At 36.9% G+C, this 22,629-nt stretch overlaps 1 protein-coding gene and 1 long non-coding RNA gene across 3 annotated transcripts in view; both read left to right on the forward strand.

Annotated features, from left to right (window-relative positions):
* Window positions 1-7,980: 7,980 nt before the first annotated feature.
* Window positions 7,981-22,629, forward strand: part of LOC309477671 (clathrin interactor 1-like) — a 32,728-nt gene continuing 18,079 nt past the window's right edge. The window contains exon 1 of one of the 2 annotated variants that reach the window (XM_082140989.1): window positions 7,981-8,190. In XM_082140989.1, the coding sequence (XP_081997115.1) occupies window positions 8,150-8,190 (41 nt within the window). In that variant the 5' untranslated portion in view covers window positions 7,981-8,149. The remainder of the gene's footprint in view (window positions 8,191-22,629) is intronic. The other variant, XM_082140990.1, reaches the window with a different exon arrangement.
* LOC309477673 lies at window positions 9,377-13,274 on the forward strand. The gene is made up of 2 exons (XR_014198688.1): window positions 9,377-10,117; window positions 11,537-13,274. It is a non-coding gene; the product is annotated as an uncharacterized lncRNA (long non-coding RNA).

Consider the following 22,629-nt stretch of genomic DNA (forward strand, 5'->3'; position numbering starts at 1 on the left):
TTGTAACAAGTGGTTATTAGAGTTACTGTTGCCTTTCTATCAGCTCAAACAAGTCTGGCCATTCTCCTCTGATCTCTGGCATCAGCAAAGCATTTTCACTCACTGAACTGCCACTCACTGGATATTTTTTTCTTTTTCAGACCATTCTCTGTAAACCCAAGATATGGTTGTGAGTGAAAATCCCAGTGGATCAGCAGTTTCTGAAATACTCAGGACAGCCCGTCCGGCAACAACAACCATGCCACGTTCAAAGTGACTTAAATAACCTTTCTTCCCCATCCATTCTGATGCTCTGTTTGAACTTCAGCAGAATGCCTTGACCATGTCCACATACCTAATGAAATTGAGTTGCTGCCATGACTGGCTGATATAATTCGTTTTTAATAATACTGCATGATACAATTTTATTACAATTATAATAATATAATGTATTATAATTCTTAATATTATTAATGATTATGTAATAATAATGAGCATTATGTAATAATAATAAGCATTTGTGCTGAATGCATGAAGGTCAGCTATGTTTATCCTTAAAGTGATATTTCATCAAAAGATAAAAATTTCTGTCATCATTTACTCTCACTCATGTTGTTCAAAACTGTATGACTTTCTTTATTCTGTGAAACACGAAAGATGATGTTCTTAAGACGATATTTTGTTTTTGTTGTTGTTTGGTTCCCAACCTTCTTCAAAATATCTTCTTTTTATGATCCACAAAAGAAAGAAAGCCAAATGATGCCGGAATTAAAAGAAATTTGGCTGGACTTTCCTTTAAAAGAGGTGTAATTATTTGTATATAAAAGCCAGTCACATGGAATATTCACACACACACACACACACACACACACACACAAAGAGAACTTTGCAGAAAGCAAAGCAAATTTCCACAAAATATTTGACACCCATCGTGCAGTTTTGATAAGAGTTTTCCGCTAAGATTAGAGTACTCTCAGCTCCATTTAAAACATTTAAATCCATTTCAAATCAGCACAGTAAATACCAAGTCCACAGATTCCAACCCGCTAACAGAGAAATTAACTTGCAATTCTGCGCTAAAACTCAAGACCTAGAGGTAAACGTTCAAAGAGGCGATTGAGTAAATTGCCAAGAGGCCATCTATATATCTCACAGCTTTTACATGCCACAGCATTTTCTCAGTCGGTGGGTCCACATCTAAGTGCCTACCATGGACATTGTTTATCACTTTACCCCTCCCGATGGCCACATCACTACTGAATACTTTATCGGCAGCCACAAAACAGCCTCAGCTGTCAATCTCTGCCACTCCTTTTAGTTAATCTGATCAAATGGTTCCTGAGTGTCCTGACATCCTCATCTAGACTTCAAATCTGCCCGCCCACAATGGTCTCTCGGCTCCCTCGAGTGCTAGACTTTGAGGACATTAAGTGCCGTCTTGTGTCTGTTGTCACTCTAGACAATCGATGTTTCTTGCTTGTTTGATTGTCATCAGGTTAATGATTTATTTATACCATGTGTTTATGTGAAAGGTTGCCTTTTTTATCTCCATCTGAGTCCATCTTTAAAATCTCAGCATTTCACCGGAATTCACACATGGAGGCAATATGACGCAGACTCTTGAGAAATGGACCCTGAATTGGAGATGACATCAGGAAACGGGTGGCCTAACCTTCGCAGATGTCCGCTGTCCATCACAAAGACGAGCATGATGGAATCAGGATGCCAAAGTGCTGCAGGATTAACAGACTTTCAAGGATGGCTCCTTTCTGCCATTTTATATTTGGGCTATGAAGGATCACTGTGTTTTCTGAATGCGTTGATGTTGTTTTTGACTGCTGTTGTTAGGCGTCCTCTTGTTGAAGGGTGTACTGGAAATGTCCATTAAGTTTTGACAGAGACTTTTGGTGAGCTTTGTCCCACTTTCCAGAGTCAGAAGTTGAAAGACAGAGCAACATGTATTAGCTATTATTATCTGCAACTTAGGCCTACAACTTGTTGTCAAACACAATTCCTGATTTTGGCACAATGCTTGCAATTCACAAACTCTGTGATAAATATATCTATTCATATATTAAAGCAACTATCATGCAAAAGTGTGGATGGCTGTATGTGGATTTGGGCGTAGACATGTGGCCGCAGGACAATATGGAAAAATATGTAAATAAGTAAATAAAAACAAAACGAGTTCAACACAATTTCATGGCAGTTCATAACTACTGTATGTTGGCAAATTGATGGCTAATTCATATGAATTCATACAATTGAAGGGATGGGGTTAGTGGTGGACCTTGTTTACTTTTTTCTCTCCAAATTACATATGCTTTTGTGAATTCTGTTTTAAATTCATATGAAATTAAAATACTTGCATGACTTGCTTACACAAAATACTTACATTTTGTACACTTTGGAAAATCCCACTGACAATTTATCTCATTCTCTAGTAATTCTGTGGTCATTTCGTGTTTGTTCACGATTATTCTGCCTAATTCACAAGTGCGATCGCACATTCATTGTTTTCTTGACCTTGTTCTAATGTTAATGAATCTGGAATATTTGGAAAGTTTTTATTACTCAACAGGTGAGAAAGGCCATATGTAGCACTCTAACATATTTAATTGTAAAGCATTATCTATTGTGAAGGGTCATTTCATTATGATTGTTGTAGAGCTGTGCTGGAATTTATTTTCAAGGAAGTATCATGTCTATTAATGGGTAAAGCTACAGTAACGTCTTCAGCTAGTCAGATTGAGATCATTTCCATTTAAACTGGTTATATCTCTTAAGCCTATGAGCAGTAGGAGAAACCATATTAATCCGCACAATCACGCAGAGCCAAAGCACAACCAAAACAATGTTTTTCCACAAAATGCAGCACCGCTAGAAGGCATTCTTCCTTATTTTTCTTCCCTAAAACTGTATGGGCGTCAGAGACTGTAAATCAAACAGACCCTCAAATTGGCAAGATGTTACCAATCATGCACCGCTACTCAGGTGCACAGACACTCACCCCTCTGACTCTAAGTGGCTCTAAAATAAAATAATTTGCATTTTTTATCATAACTTTGGAATCCCTAGAATATCCTTGAGTCAAGCACTACAAAATTTCTTATTTCATTTCCACCTATAACATTTTTCCACCATTTAAAATTTTCCTAAAAACCTAGCCGACTTTTTCGAACTTCTATAATGGTCTAATTTTGACCAAAATAGGTAAACGGTAGCTAGGGATGGTGCAGGCAAAAAGTCATCAATATAATTCAAATTTTGATTAAGTTAATTAGTTGCTCAGACAACAGCCATTTAGGAGGTGACCTATAGCTGCTGAACGCAATCTTCAAGCTTAATAAAACGTAACACACAAAGACAACAGGACATTCTGAGGATGACGACAAAAGGCTTTTGTAAAATCCCACCAATAGGGGGCACTATAACTAAAAAAAAACATTATAAATCCTTTGAGAATTGACATGCATCTTCTTTGCTGGACGTCTTAAAGGTACAATATGCAAGAATTTTTTGCCGCTAGAGGGCGCTACATTCCAAACAACAACAACGCCGTAGCTTGATGACGATGTGAAGGAGCGTGGAATGATGGGAACTGTCGTTTTAAACTCCACCATGGATGTAAATCAGTCAGACGGGAATCGAAAAATCATGTTCATGGATGAGGCTTAGTTCTATTTTTATAAATGTTGCGTTTAATGACATGCTTTTTGTGGCGAGGGGGGCGTGGCTCAGCGCGGTCTGTGATGGGAGAGAGAAGAGACGAGCGGTCAAGTGCAAATGACGAACACCTGTGTCTTATTGCAGTATTATTGGCGTGGAGAGACCGCTTATAAGCCGCGCTGGAACGAGAGAGAGACTGGAGAGAAAATTGGACGCAGAGGAAGAAAAACGGCTTTTGTTTGTTTTGCTTTATTTTAATAAAGTACGAGTCCCAGTCACGCCGATCCCTGTCTTCTTCCTTCCTGACTCTTGAACCTCATCACACTTTTATTTCATTAAAATGAATTAACAGCAAGAAAAGTAAGGTTTAATACTACATTGGTTATCATAGATGTTACTGTATTTGTTGAATTCATTGTTGTGATAACGCTGCGCAGTTTTACGTGTTCTAAACAATTGTTGTAAAAGTACATTCGAACATACCCACATCATTTGCCAAAATACTGATTAATCTTTATGTATAACACATGCTATATTTATTTACATGGCCATAAACACCAGACGTGATAAACAATGTCAATAAACACAAATCTAAAGCAATAATACTTTCCTTACATAAACATAACTATTACCGAATGCTACATTTGGAAAATATCAAATTAAGCATGCTTTGTCGACAGAACCAGCTGCAATCGGTAAAGAATAATTGTGTACCATAACGACAGCACGAAACAAGCTAACGTTTGTAGCTTGATAGACGCTACAAGTACAACTTCCGCATTTGTCCAGGACTCCACGCAGTACGAGCGGAAACCGAGGGTAACGCGGATATGACGCAATTGACTGGCGACTCCCAGCTCTCCCCTGTTCTAACCAAGCGGGAAGGAAGTCGACCGGAAGTTGAAGCCGGCCGCGTGCCACCATCTTGTAGCAGAACTTCACCTGCTGTTATGGCCCAGTAAAAACTGTTTTTGTAAAAGTAGGCTAACGATTGCGTCATAACCACACGACTCTCTGTCGCACAGTAGAGAGATTACCGTATTGACGGGAGGAGAAGCTCGCGGGCAATCGGGGAGACGTGGAGGCAAAATGACAAAATAATTAATCAGAATACCTAGCAAAAGTTTCTCCTGCTCGTAGCTCATGGACAGCTCCTACTCACGCTCTCCGTCTCTGCAAGATTCGGAAGGGAATGATTCAGATTTCTCATGCCACCGCCACTAGAAGACAGACGGGTTGCTCACGTCACATCTACGTCGTCAAGCTCGGTTTGAGTCTGCGCGTCAGGAACGGAAGTCCTAAAAAATCGCTGAAAATGGGCTTCACTTGCCTCAATTGAGTTCCAATGAGATGACTCTGTCCATTTCTTATACTGTCTATGGTTCTAACGCCCCGTTTCCTTGGTTAAAATCGCAATTTTCTCACGATTTAAAAATAGTTGGAAACATTTGGGATATTGCAAGTAATCAACTTAACAATATATATAACACTGGCTTTGAGATTTGGGGATATTTTAATGCAAAATTCTTACATATTGTACCTTTAACATATCATCTAGCCTAATATGACTTTGATGCTTGAAAAAAACATCAAATTCCTGTAAAAGCCAAAAGGTGGTGCTATAATAACCAACTTTACATTTTAGCTAATAACTCAGCAACCGTGCGAAAGAATAAAAATTCTTATTTTTTCTGAATCCTTGCTTGAAGCCCGAACAATCGTTAATACGATTTTTATGATTATCTAAAATCATAATCCTCCATTCTAATTTGTAAATTTCTTTACAAATTAGAATGGAAGATTATGACAAATTAGAATGGAGGATTATGATTTTAGATTTTTTTACTTTTTTTACTACCCTGGTAATCCAGAGTTCTCATGAGAGCACAAGTTGAATTTGCTCAGCGAGTTACTCTGGTGTCGAGTAATGATGCTGCTCATTAAATATGCCCCTCGATCTGAGATGCACCAATCACATCGGGTTATCTGATATAGGTGGGCTAAACGAGCTAAACAGATGACGACAGCGCTGTGACATCGAAGTCATTAAACATTGCAAGAAGGCTATGGATGAATTGTTGAATTGTTTGAAACGGCTTTGGCCGCTACAATGAACGAGTTAGACATGGCTTTTTATCTAAAACAGGAACAGAAGACGCCGCTCGAATCGTTCCTTTGCAAGAAGGGCGTTTTTGCTGTTTTGCTAACCGGATACGGTGAGAGTATAATCTACCAGTTAGCTCCGCTGGTAGCTAAGTGTATGGGGTTTATTGTTGTGATTGGTTGTAGTGTTATCCAATTGCGTGCAGTGAGATTTTCAAATGCATGCTTGGTGCCGCCCCTCGAGCTGGCCGATTTTCTAGTTGACGCCAGACCATTAATCTTTTAGATTTAGGTCTGGATTTCCAGGCTATTTTTTTACCTCCTCCTTGGCAGTTTAACTTGTCAGACCTTCACCAAACTCTAGCTCCAGCTCCAGACCATGCTGAGTTGCTGACAAAACCTCTCAAATAATTCTGATCTATTTAACTGTTTAGGAGATAAAAAAATAAAAAAAAGATATGTGTCTGGTATGGCCCATTATGACTATTATGTCTATACGTCTTATAACTTCTCAAAACTTTTTACATACTGTGAAGTAATTCTGAGCAAATATGCCTATAGTTTCATGAATTTATGATGCTCAGGAGGCTAACAGCAAATTCAGCAATTTCAACTGAAAGATAAAGGCTGTCATATTAAAGTTGTCCACTAGAGGAAGCCACAGAATAAGGAATCTTTTAAGCCTAATGTTTTTTTTGTTTTGTTTTTTAAATCAGTTTCCATCCCTTTGAATGGAAATACATCTAGATCATTTGTATAATATGGACAGACTAGTTTTATATAATTAGTGTAAATATAAATCTGTGAAATGCTTATAGATCCTTAAATGTTTAACTTTAAAAATAAAATAAAACACATTTTCAAGTTGCCAGACATGATTAAAAAATGGCTTTTCACTTAAATAAAGAGACAATTTTATGTTTTTTTTCACTATAATATATATATATTTTTAAATCTATAAAGACCATTATTTTTTGTTGTGGTATGAATTATAAAATAAACACTTATGTGTTAAACTGCAAGCATAAGGTTAGAAGGCAATACATATAGCCTACAAAAATTAAAAGGGCCTTGAGATAAATACTTCAGATAAATAATGTTTTGAGTAGCAAATGAGCTGAAAATCTTCACATTTATTTGAAATTGTCCTGTCCATGTATTTCATCTAAACTTAAATATGAGTCCACACATACACCATACATATTTTGATCAAACGCTATCTTTCAGTGAATATTCAAGATGGACTTTGCTATAAAAACCACATCACATCATGGGCCATTGGTGCTTGGACCCTGATGATTGCCACTTTTATAATATAGCCATGACGGCTATATTAGTAATCTTCTTTTCTTTTAGATGCACCATTTACACTGTTTAAGTTCAACTGTCAACAGTGTATTGGCAAAATCGTATGGTTTGGTATTGAAATGGTATTGCATGTATTATTAAATGGTATTAACTTAGAAAGACATTTAAGTATTCTTATGTGGAGAAACCTTGTATTTATTTGACAATAATAAAAGTATAATTTATAACCATATAGGCCTAGCTTAGTCTAGGTTTTCTAATAAACGCTGCTGAGTGACGGAAAATGTGACATCTTTCTTTCTTCTGATATAGTATAATATATGATTTTTTTAAGGTACACTGTAAAAAAAAAAAAAGTGCTGCCTTAAATTCAAGTACAATCAACTTGGTTGTTTATATCATTTTAACTTACATTAAACTTCTTAAAAAATTATTTTGTATAACAAAAAAAGTAGAAAATTGCTCAACTTATTTTTATGAGTTAAAGCAATGTAAAAACCTGTTGTCAATTTATTGATCATATCATTTTTACAGTGTACAGAGCTTAAAATGCACTGCATAGCAAGAATGATCCGTATATTCCTAATTAAGTCAAATATATATATAGCCTATAATTCAGTTGTGTTACCACTATAAAGTGTAACCATGCTAACCTGGTTAGTTCGATTTAAAATCTTTAAAGTCTTAAGAAATAAAGAATATGCCTGATCTGTTTCTGCAAAATATATAAACTAACCTGGAGAAACCTAGTATAAAAACTTAAAACTGCATTTCATGACCCCTTTCGGTGATTAACAAAACAAGTGCTTTGCGTTGTACTTGGCTCGTTCCGTTTCTCGAAAAACTACATTTCCCATGATGACCACATACGACGTCATGCCCGCGTCCTCTCCATCCTGACGCACAATACGCGTCACCGTAGTAACTGTCCGCTCCGCTGCGCTGCTGCTGTGTGTCGATTAGCGCTGGAGAGGCGGAAGGGGCTGAGGGATTCTGTTATTATCGGTAACAGATATCCGAGTCCACCTGTGTTTTAGTGCGGACGGGACGACGAGATATTGAGGCGGAGAGCCCCTGCTAAAGCGCCGAGATGTTGAATATGTGGAAAGTCAGGGAGTTGGTGGATAAAGCGTGAGTATGCCCGGGCTTTTGCTTTCTAAAGATCTTGTGTGTCGATGCAGAGGCCCGTTACTTATGAAGGTGCGGATCCCGTGACGTCACTCCCTCAGCTGATCACGAGCACCACACGGTTAATATAACAGGATGATCTCTCTTATTTCACAATTCTAAACCTATTTATGACCCCTTCCCGTTGAAGCGTGTTCATCTATTAAATCTACACAATCCACACGCTTGTCTTTCCCTCTTCTCTGGGCTGTGTTTCAAACCCTAGTGAGCTGCCTACTTAGGCATCATCTTTGGAGCACAATAGGCGCGTTTTACCTTAATAAAACGCTTTACAATGTTGACTAGGTACACAGGCCACTACTTTATCAGATACATTCTTCTTATCTGTACATTTTTCTTGCCAACAGTGGTATACCGCTAAAACATCTCTTTAGTCAGCAGCAAATGAGCTTGAACGGTCTCTGACGGCTTATGTCCAACTATCATATCTGTTTTATTTGTGTGTATAATTATGGAGTTTGTGTTGTTTAAATGTTAAACATTTAGACGGTTCACAGGCCCGTTATTCGTGCTAGCTAATTAGCCTATTAGCTTAGCTAAAGGCACCATGCTAATTTCATGTGGTGAATGGATAACGGTATCGCTCAACCTTAACATCACAACACACTTTAGTATTTTTTGTTGTTGTTGTTGTTGTATTTTTAATAACAAACTTGACGATTCAGCTGTCAATCCTAAAATACAACGCCGAATGACCTTAGTAGTACATTACCTGTGGGCCTTGTTTTGATCCGTTAGTGCTCTTCACCTGAAAATGAATGAGTTTCAATTCAGTCTTTCAGATGATTTACTCTGTAAGTGATGGTCACTCTTTATGAGAAATTGATGAGATTCAAATTGATGAGAAACATCATAATTAGTCAATATTAGACCAGCTTAGTCCAGTGAAAAACTGCATGGCTTTTCTCAAGTTTTTCAAAAAGTTAGTGCATGCATGTGCTTTATTGATGGTCACAACTAAAACTAGATTCACTGACAGAAATGGGTTGCCTGTATGACATAATAGAAAGTTCCCAACAATAATCTTATATATAAAGCATCCTGTTGCTTGACTAACCAGCAAAAGGATGCTTTATTTAGTCTGCACAATAGCTACCAATGTGTTAATCTCAAAACACTGGTGTACCAAACAACAGCTGTATCTTAAAGTTTCATACTGTTTTTATTGACATGGTCTATTGGTGAATTGCCGTGGAGCAATTCCACGACAAAAAACAGATAAAATGGTCTCGGAAAGTTTTGTTGTGACATTCCCATGGCCTACCCAGAAACAATGATTTGATTGTTAAGTCCAAAGGTAAAACTGCAATAGTTGGTGAAAACTAACCCATGGGAATTACATTTTAACTCACGTTTAAGAATACATTTCCTAATCCAAGGTATCAAGGAACATTTTAACTGTAGAACTTACTGTTTTCTTTTTTGTCAGTTTGCCCCATTTAGTGGAGCATTGCTGTTGATCTAAATTGATAAAAATCGGCTGGTAAAAATCTGCGTCCGATACATCTGTGCATCTCTAATGTAATGCTTTCTGTAAGAACTGCTTAAATAGTTATCCTACTCATAATTTTTCTGACTCCCTGTTCTTCTGGGTGTCTGCTGCACAAACAAGCCCCGCAGTCAAGTGTCTGTAATGTAATGGATGCCAGAGCTGAAGGGATATTTTAAGCATGCATGAATTCAGCTGAAAGGAGGTGGATATTGATATAGTTGGCCTTTTCATTGTCATTCATTGTGTAATGTTGGGTTTGACTTCTTTGTATGTCCTTGCAGTGGTACCACATTGATAAATAAATTGGTACAGGTGCAGGCAGCTTTTGTTAAATTGTGTGTAATTGTTTGTGGCGAAACAATGTTGCGGTTTAGCATAGTGTGTAGGGCTGAAACGATTCCTCGAGTTACTCGATTACAAAAATTCCTCGAGGCAAAAACTCTGCCTCGAAGCCTCGTTAAATTCCTATGACGCGCACTATACGCGCAGGGATCTGATTGTTTCATACGGACCGTTGTTCAATGTTCAGGAAGCACACCATAGCGCGTGATACATTTTGAATTTAGTTGGCGCGATGGCGGAGAGTAAAGATAAACGCAACTTTTAAATACATAATTACATTTTTAAAATGTAGTGCAGGGTCCGAAAGTTGGTCGTTTTGTCGCTATGGTTACACACACACACACACACACGGTGGCGGTGCGCTCAAAGTCATCTGTCAGTTGTGCAGTTACCCAAAATCTCCTGAATGAAGTTAAAACCCATCATGTCACTGAAATGTGTTTTTTAAATCAAGTGATCAAAGTGCTCGTTGCCGCTGCGATCAGTGGCGCGGATACAGTGTTTTCTCGTGTGGCTCGCGCACACACCGCTCTATCTTTCACTCGGGACGCGCGCTTCAATCCGTTGCGGTAATGCATCACATGCTTAAACTTTTATGTAGCCACGCAACAATAATTTCAGCATGCATTCACTGTATACACCGGGACGTGATAGAGGAACAAATATTGTATTGCAGTCTTTGCGAGACCTTGTTTGTACGTCACGTCTGCCAAATAGTTACAGACAACAACAAAAAATGAAACTCCCCAGCCTGCTTCTCCAAATCCACTCGTACTTTTGGGGAAGACATTATAATCGGCTACCAAAGTAATTGAGCATAGAACATTTTCAATTAACAAAAAATATAATACTACAAAACGTGCTAATATACTTAGCCTAAGTGAAAAACAAAATGCTGTTCTTTTTCTATTTAACAAAATGCATATTTGCAATAAAACATTCCCCTTTTCAAAGCTACACTATGTGTAGGTGTCTCCAATGCATGCAATTTGAAGTTAAATTGCAGTTAAATGCAATCCTTTTTTTAATGTTGTATTAAGAAGACAAAACTAAGGCCAAATGGCCTTTACTATTTAAGTTTGTATTCATAGTTTTACATGTTATAGCCTACATGTTTTACAGTAAGTTGACTTGTATTGACAACTTGACAACTGTATTGTTATATAATTGTTGGCACTGGCACTTATAAACACTAAATGGGTAAAAAATTGCAATAAATAGGCTTAGTTTTGGAGCCAAATGTTGGAGTTGGAATAAATACCTCTGTTTTTTTTTTTTTGAGAAATAAAAGCCAAATGCTTGATCATTTTACAGCCACATCATTTTCGTTATGCATTATTTGTTTTGGTTGTTTAAAAACACACAAAAAAATGTTATCCGATTACTCGATTAATCGATCGATTAAGTGCTAGATTAATCGATTACAAAAAGAATCGATAGCTGCAGCCCTAATAGTGTGTTTTTTTCTTATTTTTTTATGGCTGGATAAGTGGAATGTGCTGCTAGCTAATCGACAGTTTACTTTTTTACTCTAAAATAGGGGCTGCACAATAGGGCTGCTCGATTATGGAAAAAATCATAATCACGATTATTTTGGTCAGTATTGAAATCACGATTATGTAACACGACACGATTATTTCACATGACTTTGGGAACGTGTTGCATTTATTAAAAAGACACCTTTCAACAACTCTTAATTTATTTATTTTTTAATTTGAACATTTATTGTACTTTTTGAACTATTAAAATAAATAATATAACAGATAATACTTCAAGTATTTAAATTTTCCCGCAGGGTACCGCTTATAATGCGGGAAATTCCCCCACAAACATTGATTCACTTTAGCATGTAGATTGTATGAGTAGCCTAAATTAATCCACACAGATTATAAAATCAAATCTATCATTTTAAAACTTTCGCAAAGACGTAATTTCACAAACCGCGTGAGTGTTCAGCGGCGCCGCGTCTTCTCTCTCTCTCTGTCTCTCAAAATGGGTTGGACAAGGCAAGCGTCGAAACTACACTCTCGCGTTTAGGAGTCGGGACATGACGGAATTGTCACTTGCACATTCGGGCCAGCATTACTAAAGTTGATCATTTTCACTTCTTTAAGTCTTATCAGTTTAAACATTCAAGCTGAGAGAGTTTACGGATGTGCGCGTGCGCGTGTCATTCAGAACACACAACAAAATAAGACTGTTCTTGCAAAACAGAACATGGCAAAATAATCGTTTTTAATCGATTGTACTATTTTGGTGATCGTTGGGAGCCGAAATCAAAATTCAATTAATTGCACAGCCCTACTGCACAATATATCGCAATTATCGAAATATCGCAAATGTATATATCGCGATACGTATATCGCAATAACTGGGGTCATGAAGAAAAGACAAAGAGAAAATCACTCACTGCTCTTGAGTGAATAACTTTTGTAGCTTTAATAAGAATCAGTATATATTTAATTCATATGGTGAAAACTAAACAGTGTTTTATTTTTACATTTGATTATTCAGTTTCTGTTGTTAAATAAACCTAATGTAGGTCTACCTGAACCCCTAAACCCTGTGGTTTACATTGATGTTAACATTTTTCACAAGTTGTAGGGATGTTTTCTAGTCACAAAAAGAATGTGAAACATATTTTATTTTAAATATATTTGAAAGATAATTTAAGTTTATTTTACACACTTTAAACATTATCGTGTCGCATATCGAATATCGCATTATTTAATGAGTTATCGCATTTTTCTTCAATATTGTGCAGCCCTACTCTAAAAGCTTTTGGATGTACTCTAACTCCACTGGACAGGAAATTCATTCTTAAATGCGTTTTTATCAATTACAGTCTGACACAAGTACAGATTCAATTCTCGGCATTGCTGCAAATTATTGTGAAATTTATTAAAAAGTCTAATATTAATACAACTTGTAAAAAAAACAAAAACAAAAACATTTTAAAGTCTTTAGGCCCAGAATTTTTATTTTGGTTCATCACTAATGGTTACACTTGAAATTGTTACAAAGTAAATGTGTAAGATCTTCTAGATACTATAAAAATTACAAATGGCCCTTTTTGTTGGAACAAGAAAACAAATGTCCTCTGAGATGTTACCCACCACGGCTGATTTTCACCCGCATTTGGTTGGTTGGCAGGTGTTACTTTCAAACCCTGAGCTCTTTTACAGTCAGTTTTCGCAAAGGCAAGTTGTATTGACTACTTTGCCAAAATTTAGTTTGAGTCTCTTACTTTCATCTGTCATTTAAAGGAGCCGTATGTAAGATTGTGGCCAAAACTGGTACTGCAATCACTTTCAAATTACTGTAGAGCGGTGTATCCCCTCCCCCTCCCCCCTGACTCGAGGTTGCCAGTTAGGCTGCAGGATCCAGCAGGAACGTAGGCTGATACAAGGAGCTTCCAACGGCAAGTGACGAGTCCTACACAGTACGTTTTTTTTCGGACTTTGTCACGACGTATTTTGGATTCATAACGAGATCTTTTATTTCGGATTCATAACGAGGTCTTTTAGGTTTCGTAACGTTAGACATTTTTTATCCGACACGTTTGTAGCTGCAGCTGTGGTAACTAGAGCAGAGCTGGCAACCCCGATGGTGAAACACTACTGACTTCTGATTAGTAGATAGGTGGAGGGTGGAGCATCAGGCCAAAACACAACATGACAACATCAACATCAGTTGAGGGCTGCAACCGGACTACTGTTGTATTTGAAGTATTTGAAATGAAAATGATTTCTTAATGTCTAGTGACATATCAGGGCCATTTTATGATTAATTGAAATACATTTCTTACATACGGTTCCTTTAATATCCCAGAATTAGGAAAAAGGAGTGTGAAAAGTCATAAATCAATCAAAAATGTTTACATTTGTTGAAATTACTTAGTTTTGATTTAGTATGACAGGATTCATGTGACAGGAAAATGTAGTAGGCCTTTACTTTTGTAAAATGGATATATATTGAAAAATCTGCTTTAATATTTTCTTTTCTAAGAAGCACCTAAACTTCAAGAACTGCTATAAAGGCAAAACAATCTCTGTAACTTTAAACTATCCTTGTATCTCTGTAAAGCCGCTTTGGAACAATCTACATTGTTAAAAGCGCTATATAAATGAAAATGGGGGGGGGGGGGGGAGGAGGAGAGGTAATTGTGACGTTGTCTCACTATTTTCACGGCTTTTTTTCTTGCAATTGCGTGATATAAAGTCACAATTATGAGAAATAAACTCGTAATTGCGAGAAAAAAGTCAGAATTGCGTGATATAAAGTCAAAAAAGAAAAGTTTTAGAATGATATTTTCGTAAAAAGACTAATTAAATCAGAACAATAAACAAATTAGACTATACTATAGAAATTAAAGCAATCAAATGTAAAATAAAACTGGATAGTTTTCATTGTAAAAATGAAATGCAGATTAATGCTGGCAAATAGTTAAAAAATTTATTCAGTCAAGAGCAGAGAGTGATTTTCTCTGTCTTTTGATCTTTGATTAACATGACAGACAGCAGCAGGTTTATTAGGCTGCTGTCACTTTAAGAGCTTATGCACGGATCCAATATACCAGAGGTGGGAATAAGTCACACATGTGCAAGTCACAAGTAAGTCTCAAGTCTTAACCTTCGGGTCTCAAGCAAGTCCAAGTCAATTTTGTGAAAAGCAAGTCAAGTCATGTCATTGCTTTGTCAAGCAAGTCAAGTCAAGTCGTAGCTTGGGTCACAAGTCACTGGCAAGTCATACAAACGTTTGATGATTTCACTGAATTTATATATTAAAATAAGTTAAAACTACAGAAGTTGTGGACTATGGTTTTATTTGCAACATTTTTTTTTTAAATATGCATTTCCACATACAGCTGAGTGGTTACTACAATAAAAATAAAAAAAATAAATAAAATTTCAAACTACATAGCCTAAAATGTAAATGTAACTGAAATTAGGCCAACATTAAACCATGAAAAAATAAATATGCCTCAAACATTGCAGAAGACCATTAAAAGGTAATGGTTCCTATGCCACCAAATGGCATTCTTCAAACTGGTATCCCCTTTATATAAGTTATTTATTTTTAATTATGAAGTTAAAACCGCCAATAGGTGGCGCCAAATCACCGTCTTAATGTATGAGTCATAGAAGCATTCATTCAACTGATTTGTTCAAAACGGCAGATTCGTTCTGGAACTAAGCAACTATAGGTCACTGAATCACAAATACGCATAACTCTTTCTGTGGCTTGTTTGGAACTATTGTCATTGGAGAAATAGAGCAAAAACAGAGAATATTTGGAATATTATGTCTAAAATGTCACATCACAATATTCACTCTTTGTTTACTGAACTGTTTTATAAAATCATTATCACATTTGCAATCGCGCCAATATTCTGGAAATATTTTTTTAATATCATATGTTATAATTATAAAAATAACTCGTTCTAGGGCAATTTTTCCACCACATTTAGAATTTTGGGTGCATATAAATTCTGCTGGGATATTTTGCCCCCAACCCCCTGATAACATCTAACCCTGCTTTAAGAGAAACATAAAACACGACAAAACATTAACAGTTTTCTATGTTGTTTTTTGTCATTGGAAAGAACGACATATTTGGCTTTAAAGCATGAAAGAAATGTTATACAAAACATATGCCATCATTAATTATCATTTGAATATTGACAACATTAAGCTACATTTGAAAACATAATTGTGTATAAAGAGGCATGCTGTTTTGACCAATATTCTCTCTAGATTTAAAGATAGTCAAATTAACTATAACAAACAGGTTAACAAGCCATAGCTTACTTTTAGACGTGGTGAATGAAGTTCGACTGTTCGAGGTTGTGATGGTCGTCCGATATCCCTTGCCTGTTATTATGCGTACAGCAAATCTTCTTGTATGAATATGGTCAATTTCTAGTGTTTATATCCAAAAAGAAACGATGCTGGGAGATGTTTTTGTATTTGGCGCACTCACCGCGATGTATGTTGTTTTTTCTGGGCTAGCGCAGCGTCGTCACGCAATCGCGCAGAATCTGATGACTGGCGTCAATGGTTCCTTTGCTTTCATTTTGTTCATCAATTGATGTTGCGATGATTTATATAAAAATGTATATCAAGTCATTCTCGAGTCATACAGTTCAAGTCAAGTCTCGAGTCATTGGATCTCAAGTCAAAGTCAAGTCGAGTCATTTTCTTAATTTAGTCAAGCAAGTCTCAAGTCCTTAAATTTGCAACTCGAGTCTGACTCGAGTCCCCCATCTCTGCAATATACTATAACACAACTTTATATTTCTCTACTAATTTGGTTCCAAAACTAACTGTTTAACTGAATACTCACCAAAACTGGCATTTTGACAATTTTGTGTGTGTATTTGAACATTTTAGCGCAGTAAGCCACTCAATTTGGTACTTGCGACTCACAAGCTGCTTGAGACTGAGAGGCGGCTTGTACACTTCCCTTATATAGATCAGTGGTGCGATATTGCCTGTGCCACTGGCAACAAAATGGACCGTCCATGAATTGGGAAGACGTGAGACTGACCGGCCGGTTACTGATTTTCAGTCTTGCAGTGTATTCCAGCCTTAAGTTGCATGGGAACATGTTGCTTAGGGAGTCCCTTTGTGTCCCTCTGTTATGGGACTCCAGAGATTTAATTTTGTTTTTAAATATTTTTGGCAAAATGGAGATAATCCGTTGTTTGGCTGCTGGGAGATGGTTTGGAGTGGTGCATGACCTCAATGACTTGTTTTGGTAATCCACCAACATTTCAACAACCTACAGATGAGAATCATAAATTAGGCTTAAATCCACCCCAAACTAAATTTTCCAGCATATTTCCAACAGAAAGAGTGAAATGCCATGTTAATTTTCCTTTTAAATGCCAAGTCATGACACACTGCATGGACCTGATTATGATAACTGCAGTACATTACATGATTAGATATTGCAATAGTAATAAAACATATACGATTATTCCATCTTCGTAGTTCTTATATTGTGTTCACTGCGCTGTCTGAGAAGTTAGAGTTAGCAGACACCTAAACGGGCAACAAGCTTGCGGTTTGTGCCTGGAGGACTTTCTCCAAACCCTATTTTAAAGTTATTACTCTGTTGAATTTTAACAAGATTGTTTACAGAAGTAATCTTCAATTTAATGTTAGCATCAGCACTTCCAGGAAAGTTAATGTTGAGCCAAAGGTGTGAGATTGGTTTCTTATTTGCAATTGCCCAGTATATTTTTCATCATCACATATGGGTTTGTTTCTTTGTGTAACTTTTAATAATAGAATAGTCTAATAGCAATTTTACTGTACTATTCTACTAAATGTGATTTTGAAATAGCTTGTAGGTAGATCATATGTCAGGTTATGTGAGAATAACATTGCTTGCAGTGATTGTTTTGTGGTCAGAATGTTGAATGTCCAGCTTGTCTGCTTTAAATGTGTTCTGAATACTAAAATATTCTTCATTGATGTGACTCACTGGAAACTTTTAGTACATAATCAATAGCAGCTGGAAAATTCCATGGAATTATAAGTGAGATTGATCAACAAATAGTCTCCCTTTATGCTAACCAACTTGGTCAAATAAGGTATTGTAAATATTTGAGACCAATCTTGATGCTGATCTGTGTGAGTTGAACAAACAGCTATTTTCGTTAAATAACTTTACAATTTCAATTAGAATGTCTCAGATGTCAAAGCCTGCGAGTTATATCACTTCAGTCCACAGAAAGCATTTTAGATAATTTAATGCATTACACAAATTCACAAAAGCAATTATATTTTGAATATTCAACTTTTAATTTAAATTAAATGCATACATAAATAAAAGCTTTAGCCTATATATAAAGCAAAAATTGCTAAACTTCCGTGTTTTCTTTTTAAGCTTTGTGAACCCGTATAAATGGTGAATTATAAGTTCAGTTTATAGCAAGAACGTTGCTAGCAAGCGTTGTGAACCTGATCTAAACCGGCTTGGATTTGTTTGGTTTGGTCTAAACCTACTCTGAATCTTAAAGTTTGTTAAACTAGCTTCCTGTAACTGCTGATTTTTTTTGTAAAAGCTGAGCTTTATTTATATATTTATTTGTTTGCTATTGAGTGAAGAATCCAGTGGTAGCCTCAACTCAGAGTCACCCGTCTCCATAATTCACATCTCTTGGGACTTCTTTCCCTAACTTTCCCTTGTCCGGGTATCACGCTTTTCATCTCTTAGCTGGCGCTTTCGTTCCCTCTCCATCATACTTATTATAAACCGCCAGCATCCTCATCTCCATCGTAAAGCTTTATCCAGACCTTTGCTTCCCTCAGAAGCTCTAGGTAGTCTTTTTAGTCTGAGGTGGCGGAGCAGGAAAGCTGAAACCACTCAGAGAGCTTTCATGTTAGGCGTCTTGAGTTTGTTGTGGGTTTTTTTGCAGGCCATAGTGAATGTGCAAGTACACCCATTCATTTCTAGCGAAGAACAGCAAAGGAGGGAATAAAAGAAGTGGAGAGTAAATCTCGGCAGGCCCATAGAACAAAGAGGCTGCGGATGCAAAGGATGGCAAGACGCCCCTACGCCTGTCTGTGCCCCCTTCTCTTTGTGCGAAAGAAAGCCTGCCTCTTCTGCTTTTGTCTTTCCTGCATATTGAATATTCCAGTAAAATATGTGCAGCACAGTACACAGCACCGTACGTGTGTCTGGAATGTATTCATGTGTGTGTGAGACTGCTCTACAGGCCGCTTGCCTGCATAAACCCACATCATTCATTATTCAGTTGCCTGAGATTTTCCTTGTAATCTTACGCCAACTTTGCAGCGTTCTCTCTACATGTTTGAGTCGCACTGATTGCCATTCCCACTGTCGTGAACTCTTACTTGTCATTGAAGCAACCGATTTGGGGTCACACTAGTAAATTTGCTTCTTGTGTGCCTGATTGGTGATTTGGATTTGAACATTTGCATTTATTAGGTTGTATTTTTTCAAATTATTTATTTATTTACAAAAGGTTAATAAGTCTCTTAAAAAATCTGATAATTTGACCATTTATGACCAGAAATGTTATGTTGTAAAATGTGGTGCTACACCCAAAAAAACTTTTGTTAAAAAAATTACATTGGAAAATATATTTTACATCTTTTTGTTGAAAATAAATGATAACTCCAATGTATATTCACTCCAATGTATATTGTATATGTCTATGACGAGTCACGCAGGTACTGGGCTACTCCGCTGCGGTGCTGAGCCGACCCGACCCATCTAAAATAGTCCCAATATAAACACTTATTATAGGTGTACCGTAGTGATTCAGGATAATGCAAAAATAAAGTTTGGAAAATGGATTCATGGCGTACTCTCTCATTATGTACATTTTGTACATTTTGAACCGTTACGGACTGCAAAACTTTTTTCTTTTTTTTTTTGCTTTGGCACATGCCCTTTCATTGACCCTTATGCTACAGTATCAAACAAGTTATTCCTTTGCAGAACAGCGGATTTTTACCATAATTGTGCATATTCATAGTACCATATTTGTTAGGCTATTCCTTTGGATTATGCATCATGACCGTTACAGGTCAGATGTGTAATATTAAAGTGCAGTGAATAATAACAATAATAAGCAAAATCACAAAAATGTATCACTGGATCTAGTTGCCAGTAGAAAACAAGATGTGAGAACCAAAGAACTTAAGTAGCTTGATCTCGCCTTTAAATTGCAGTTACCTAAACTCTTAGCAATAAAAAAACTGTTAGACCTACTTGTTCGTTAATTGTGCTTTAGAAAGGGATATAAATACATAAAATGTATATAAGGATAAAATGTATGGGTTGTTTTAGAAATAGAATCACAATATAAAGATTAATAGGTCTTATTTATAAAATATGAGCAGCGAGAGTTTGTTAATTGTACATAAAAACATTCATGTGGATTGAATTAAATGACAATTTACATGCTAATGGATTCCTGAACGATTTACTTATTATGCTCGTGTTTTATTAATAAGACCCAAAGATTGTATCCACACAGCCCTGCTCAACGTACAAATACATGATGTAATGAAGCTGGAAGAAGAATTTAAGTGTGGCTTTTTATGGAATAGTGCTGGTTAAGCAACTTAACATTCTTCCTTGCCAGCTGCCACACAGTTAGATCCATCTTTCAGTCATCAAGACCATATGTGCAGCATTTGCCTCCATCTCAATAGTCTGAATTACTTGAGGAATTTTGAGGTTTTGTTTTTGAAAGTGTTTACAGATTGAATTTGCTCTTCCATTAAGTCAAACTGGTCCATTGGAACGACCACGCCACCCACAAATCCTGAAAGTGACGCAGCTGAGCGGGATTGATTTCCTTGCTGCCAGTTTTTGCTGAAGTCATTGATTTGGATCAGATGTGATTTTGGCTCTGTGACTCTTCAAATGATTGTGAATCAGCTACGTTGTATTTCCAGACCACCTGCTTCCACGTTCCAGCGAGATGCATGTTGCCCACCTGCTCATCATCCAGCACCACTTGACTGTCTTTAATAACTTCCAGAAGTTCACTTCCACTCTCCCACCCTCTTTACCCTTTGGGACTGTGAGAGTGAGGCGGAAAAAGCCACGTTTTCACATTAGTAATGATTATGGAAAGTGTTTGCAGCTGTTTTTAGAGTTCGCATTTTAAACCTTAAACCTTGGTTATGTGGTTCTGATTTCAAGTGTGTTATTATCAAATTATGTGGAATTGATCTTTTATTTACAGGCTGTGTCGATGTTGATTGTCTGTATTAGTAGGATGCACTGGATAGTCTGGTCTTAAGGTCGTACTACACTAAGCTTTCAGTCGGCCATAGTCAGGCTATTGTTGAGCGTCTGGGGACCTATTTTTTGCAGTTCTGCTCCGTTGACTCTAGTTGGCTTTTGGAACTGTGATATCAGCAACATATTTACATACTAACAGTTGATTGGACGACTACTCTCACATGAAATGCATCAAACCATATTATAGCTGCGTCGTCAGACTTGGGATTAACCGCAGTGCGGTAGAGAATGGTGCCTAAAACTTTTGCCACACTTGCCAATGGCCTCTGTGACTTAAGAAAATGTACCGCCCATTAATATTTTTTTAACAGCCATGAAACAGATTAATCCTTATTAAAGTTACAAAAGTTATTCAGTCTAGAGCAGTGAGTAATTTTTCTTTGTCTTTTGTTGTTTGATTAAAATGAAATGCATAGACAGCAGCAGGATTATCAGGCTACTGTCACTTTAAGAGCTAATGCATGGATCCAATATACTGATACATGCGTTTGCTTTCTCAACTCTTTATGTTCACTTAAGACATAACCAACTCTGTATTTGAGGATACTTGCCAAGACAGGCAATTTTACATAATTTAGTTTGAATATGTCTGTTCAAGCGCAAGAAGACGTGAAAGACAGCAGCACGCGAGTAGCAAATTGAGTTCCCTTTCGCGTCTTCTGACTCTTGAATATTTAAATTGGCTAGGCTTAAACTTTTGTGACGAAGCAGCATTGGCCTGTCAACTGTCCCGAGCGTTGTTCTTGTTCATGTTCTCACAATATTGCATTGTTAGAATTCATAATGTAACCGGCCAACTGGTGATTGGCACCATTTCATATACTCGCCAACACCGGTTTTTACTCTCATTTTGCACTTGGCGAGTGTTAATTTTAGGCCCTGGTTACACCCCTACAAACTACAGAGTATATAAAAAAGTACAGAAAAAATAATGCGATTTGCATCCTTCTAAAGCCATACGATAGCATTGGGAGTCATTATTCAAAACATTCAAATGCAAGAAGTAAGAACCAATGTTGTTAGATGTCAGTGATGACAAACCTGGCCGGACACACATGAGAAGCCTTGTTTGATGACATTTGAGAGCTTTGGCAAAGAGGGTGATTTATAAATCAGAAAACTTAACATCAGTTACTTTTACGATGTTTTATTTATTTAGTCCTTTTTGTAGCCAAGTCATCATCCATTTTTGCTGAGTTAAGAGCAGCTCGGACATTTTGTTAAACATCTCCTATTCGTCATCTGGTTAGGAATGACATTATGGTGAGAAAAGGATGATCAGTTTGGAAGGATAATTTTGTTGGAGTGAACTATTCCTGAAGTGTAGTTTAAACATTTTCCCAGGCTGTGGAAACTTTGTAAGTTGAGGAATGAATTTGCATTACACTGTCTCTTCCAAACCTGTTAAAGAGTAGTTTTTTTTGTTTTTGATTATCATCCTAGGTTATTTGTCAATCTGGTCTTTGACCTATGATCATCTAGAGTTAAAACTGCACATAAATTATATTTAATTTCTCACTTTCTCCATTTGACTTAGAATGTCTATTAATCAAAACACAGGAGCAACTGTTCTGCACTTTTATTTCCAATTCCAAATAAGGGCACATCATTTCATTGTCACGTCCTCCTACGCTTCCTCACATCTAAAGTTTTGTGGAAAACATAGCGCAAAACAAGTTGACATGAGTATTAACGGTTAATGATGTGCCCTACTCCCAATTTCCTCTTCCTTGTCATCTACCTTCCTCGTTGCT

The sequence above is a fragment of the Leuciscus leuciscus genome (assembly GCF_965113295.1).
Source record: "Leuciscus leuciscus genome assembly, chromosome: 16".
Lineage (NCBI taxonomy): Eukaryota > Metazoa > Chordata > Actinopteri > Cypriniformes > Leuciscidae > Leuciscus > Leuciscus leuciscus.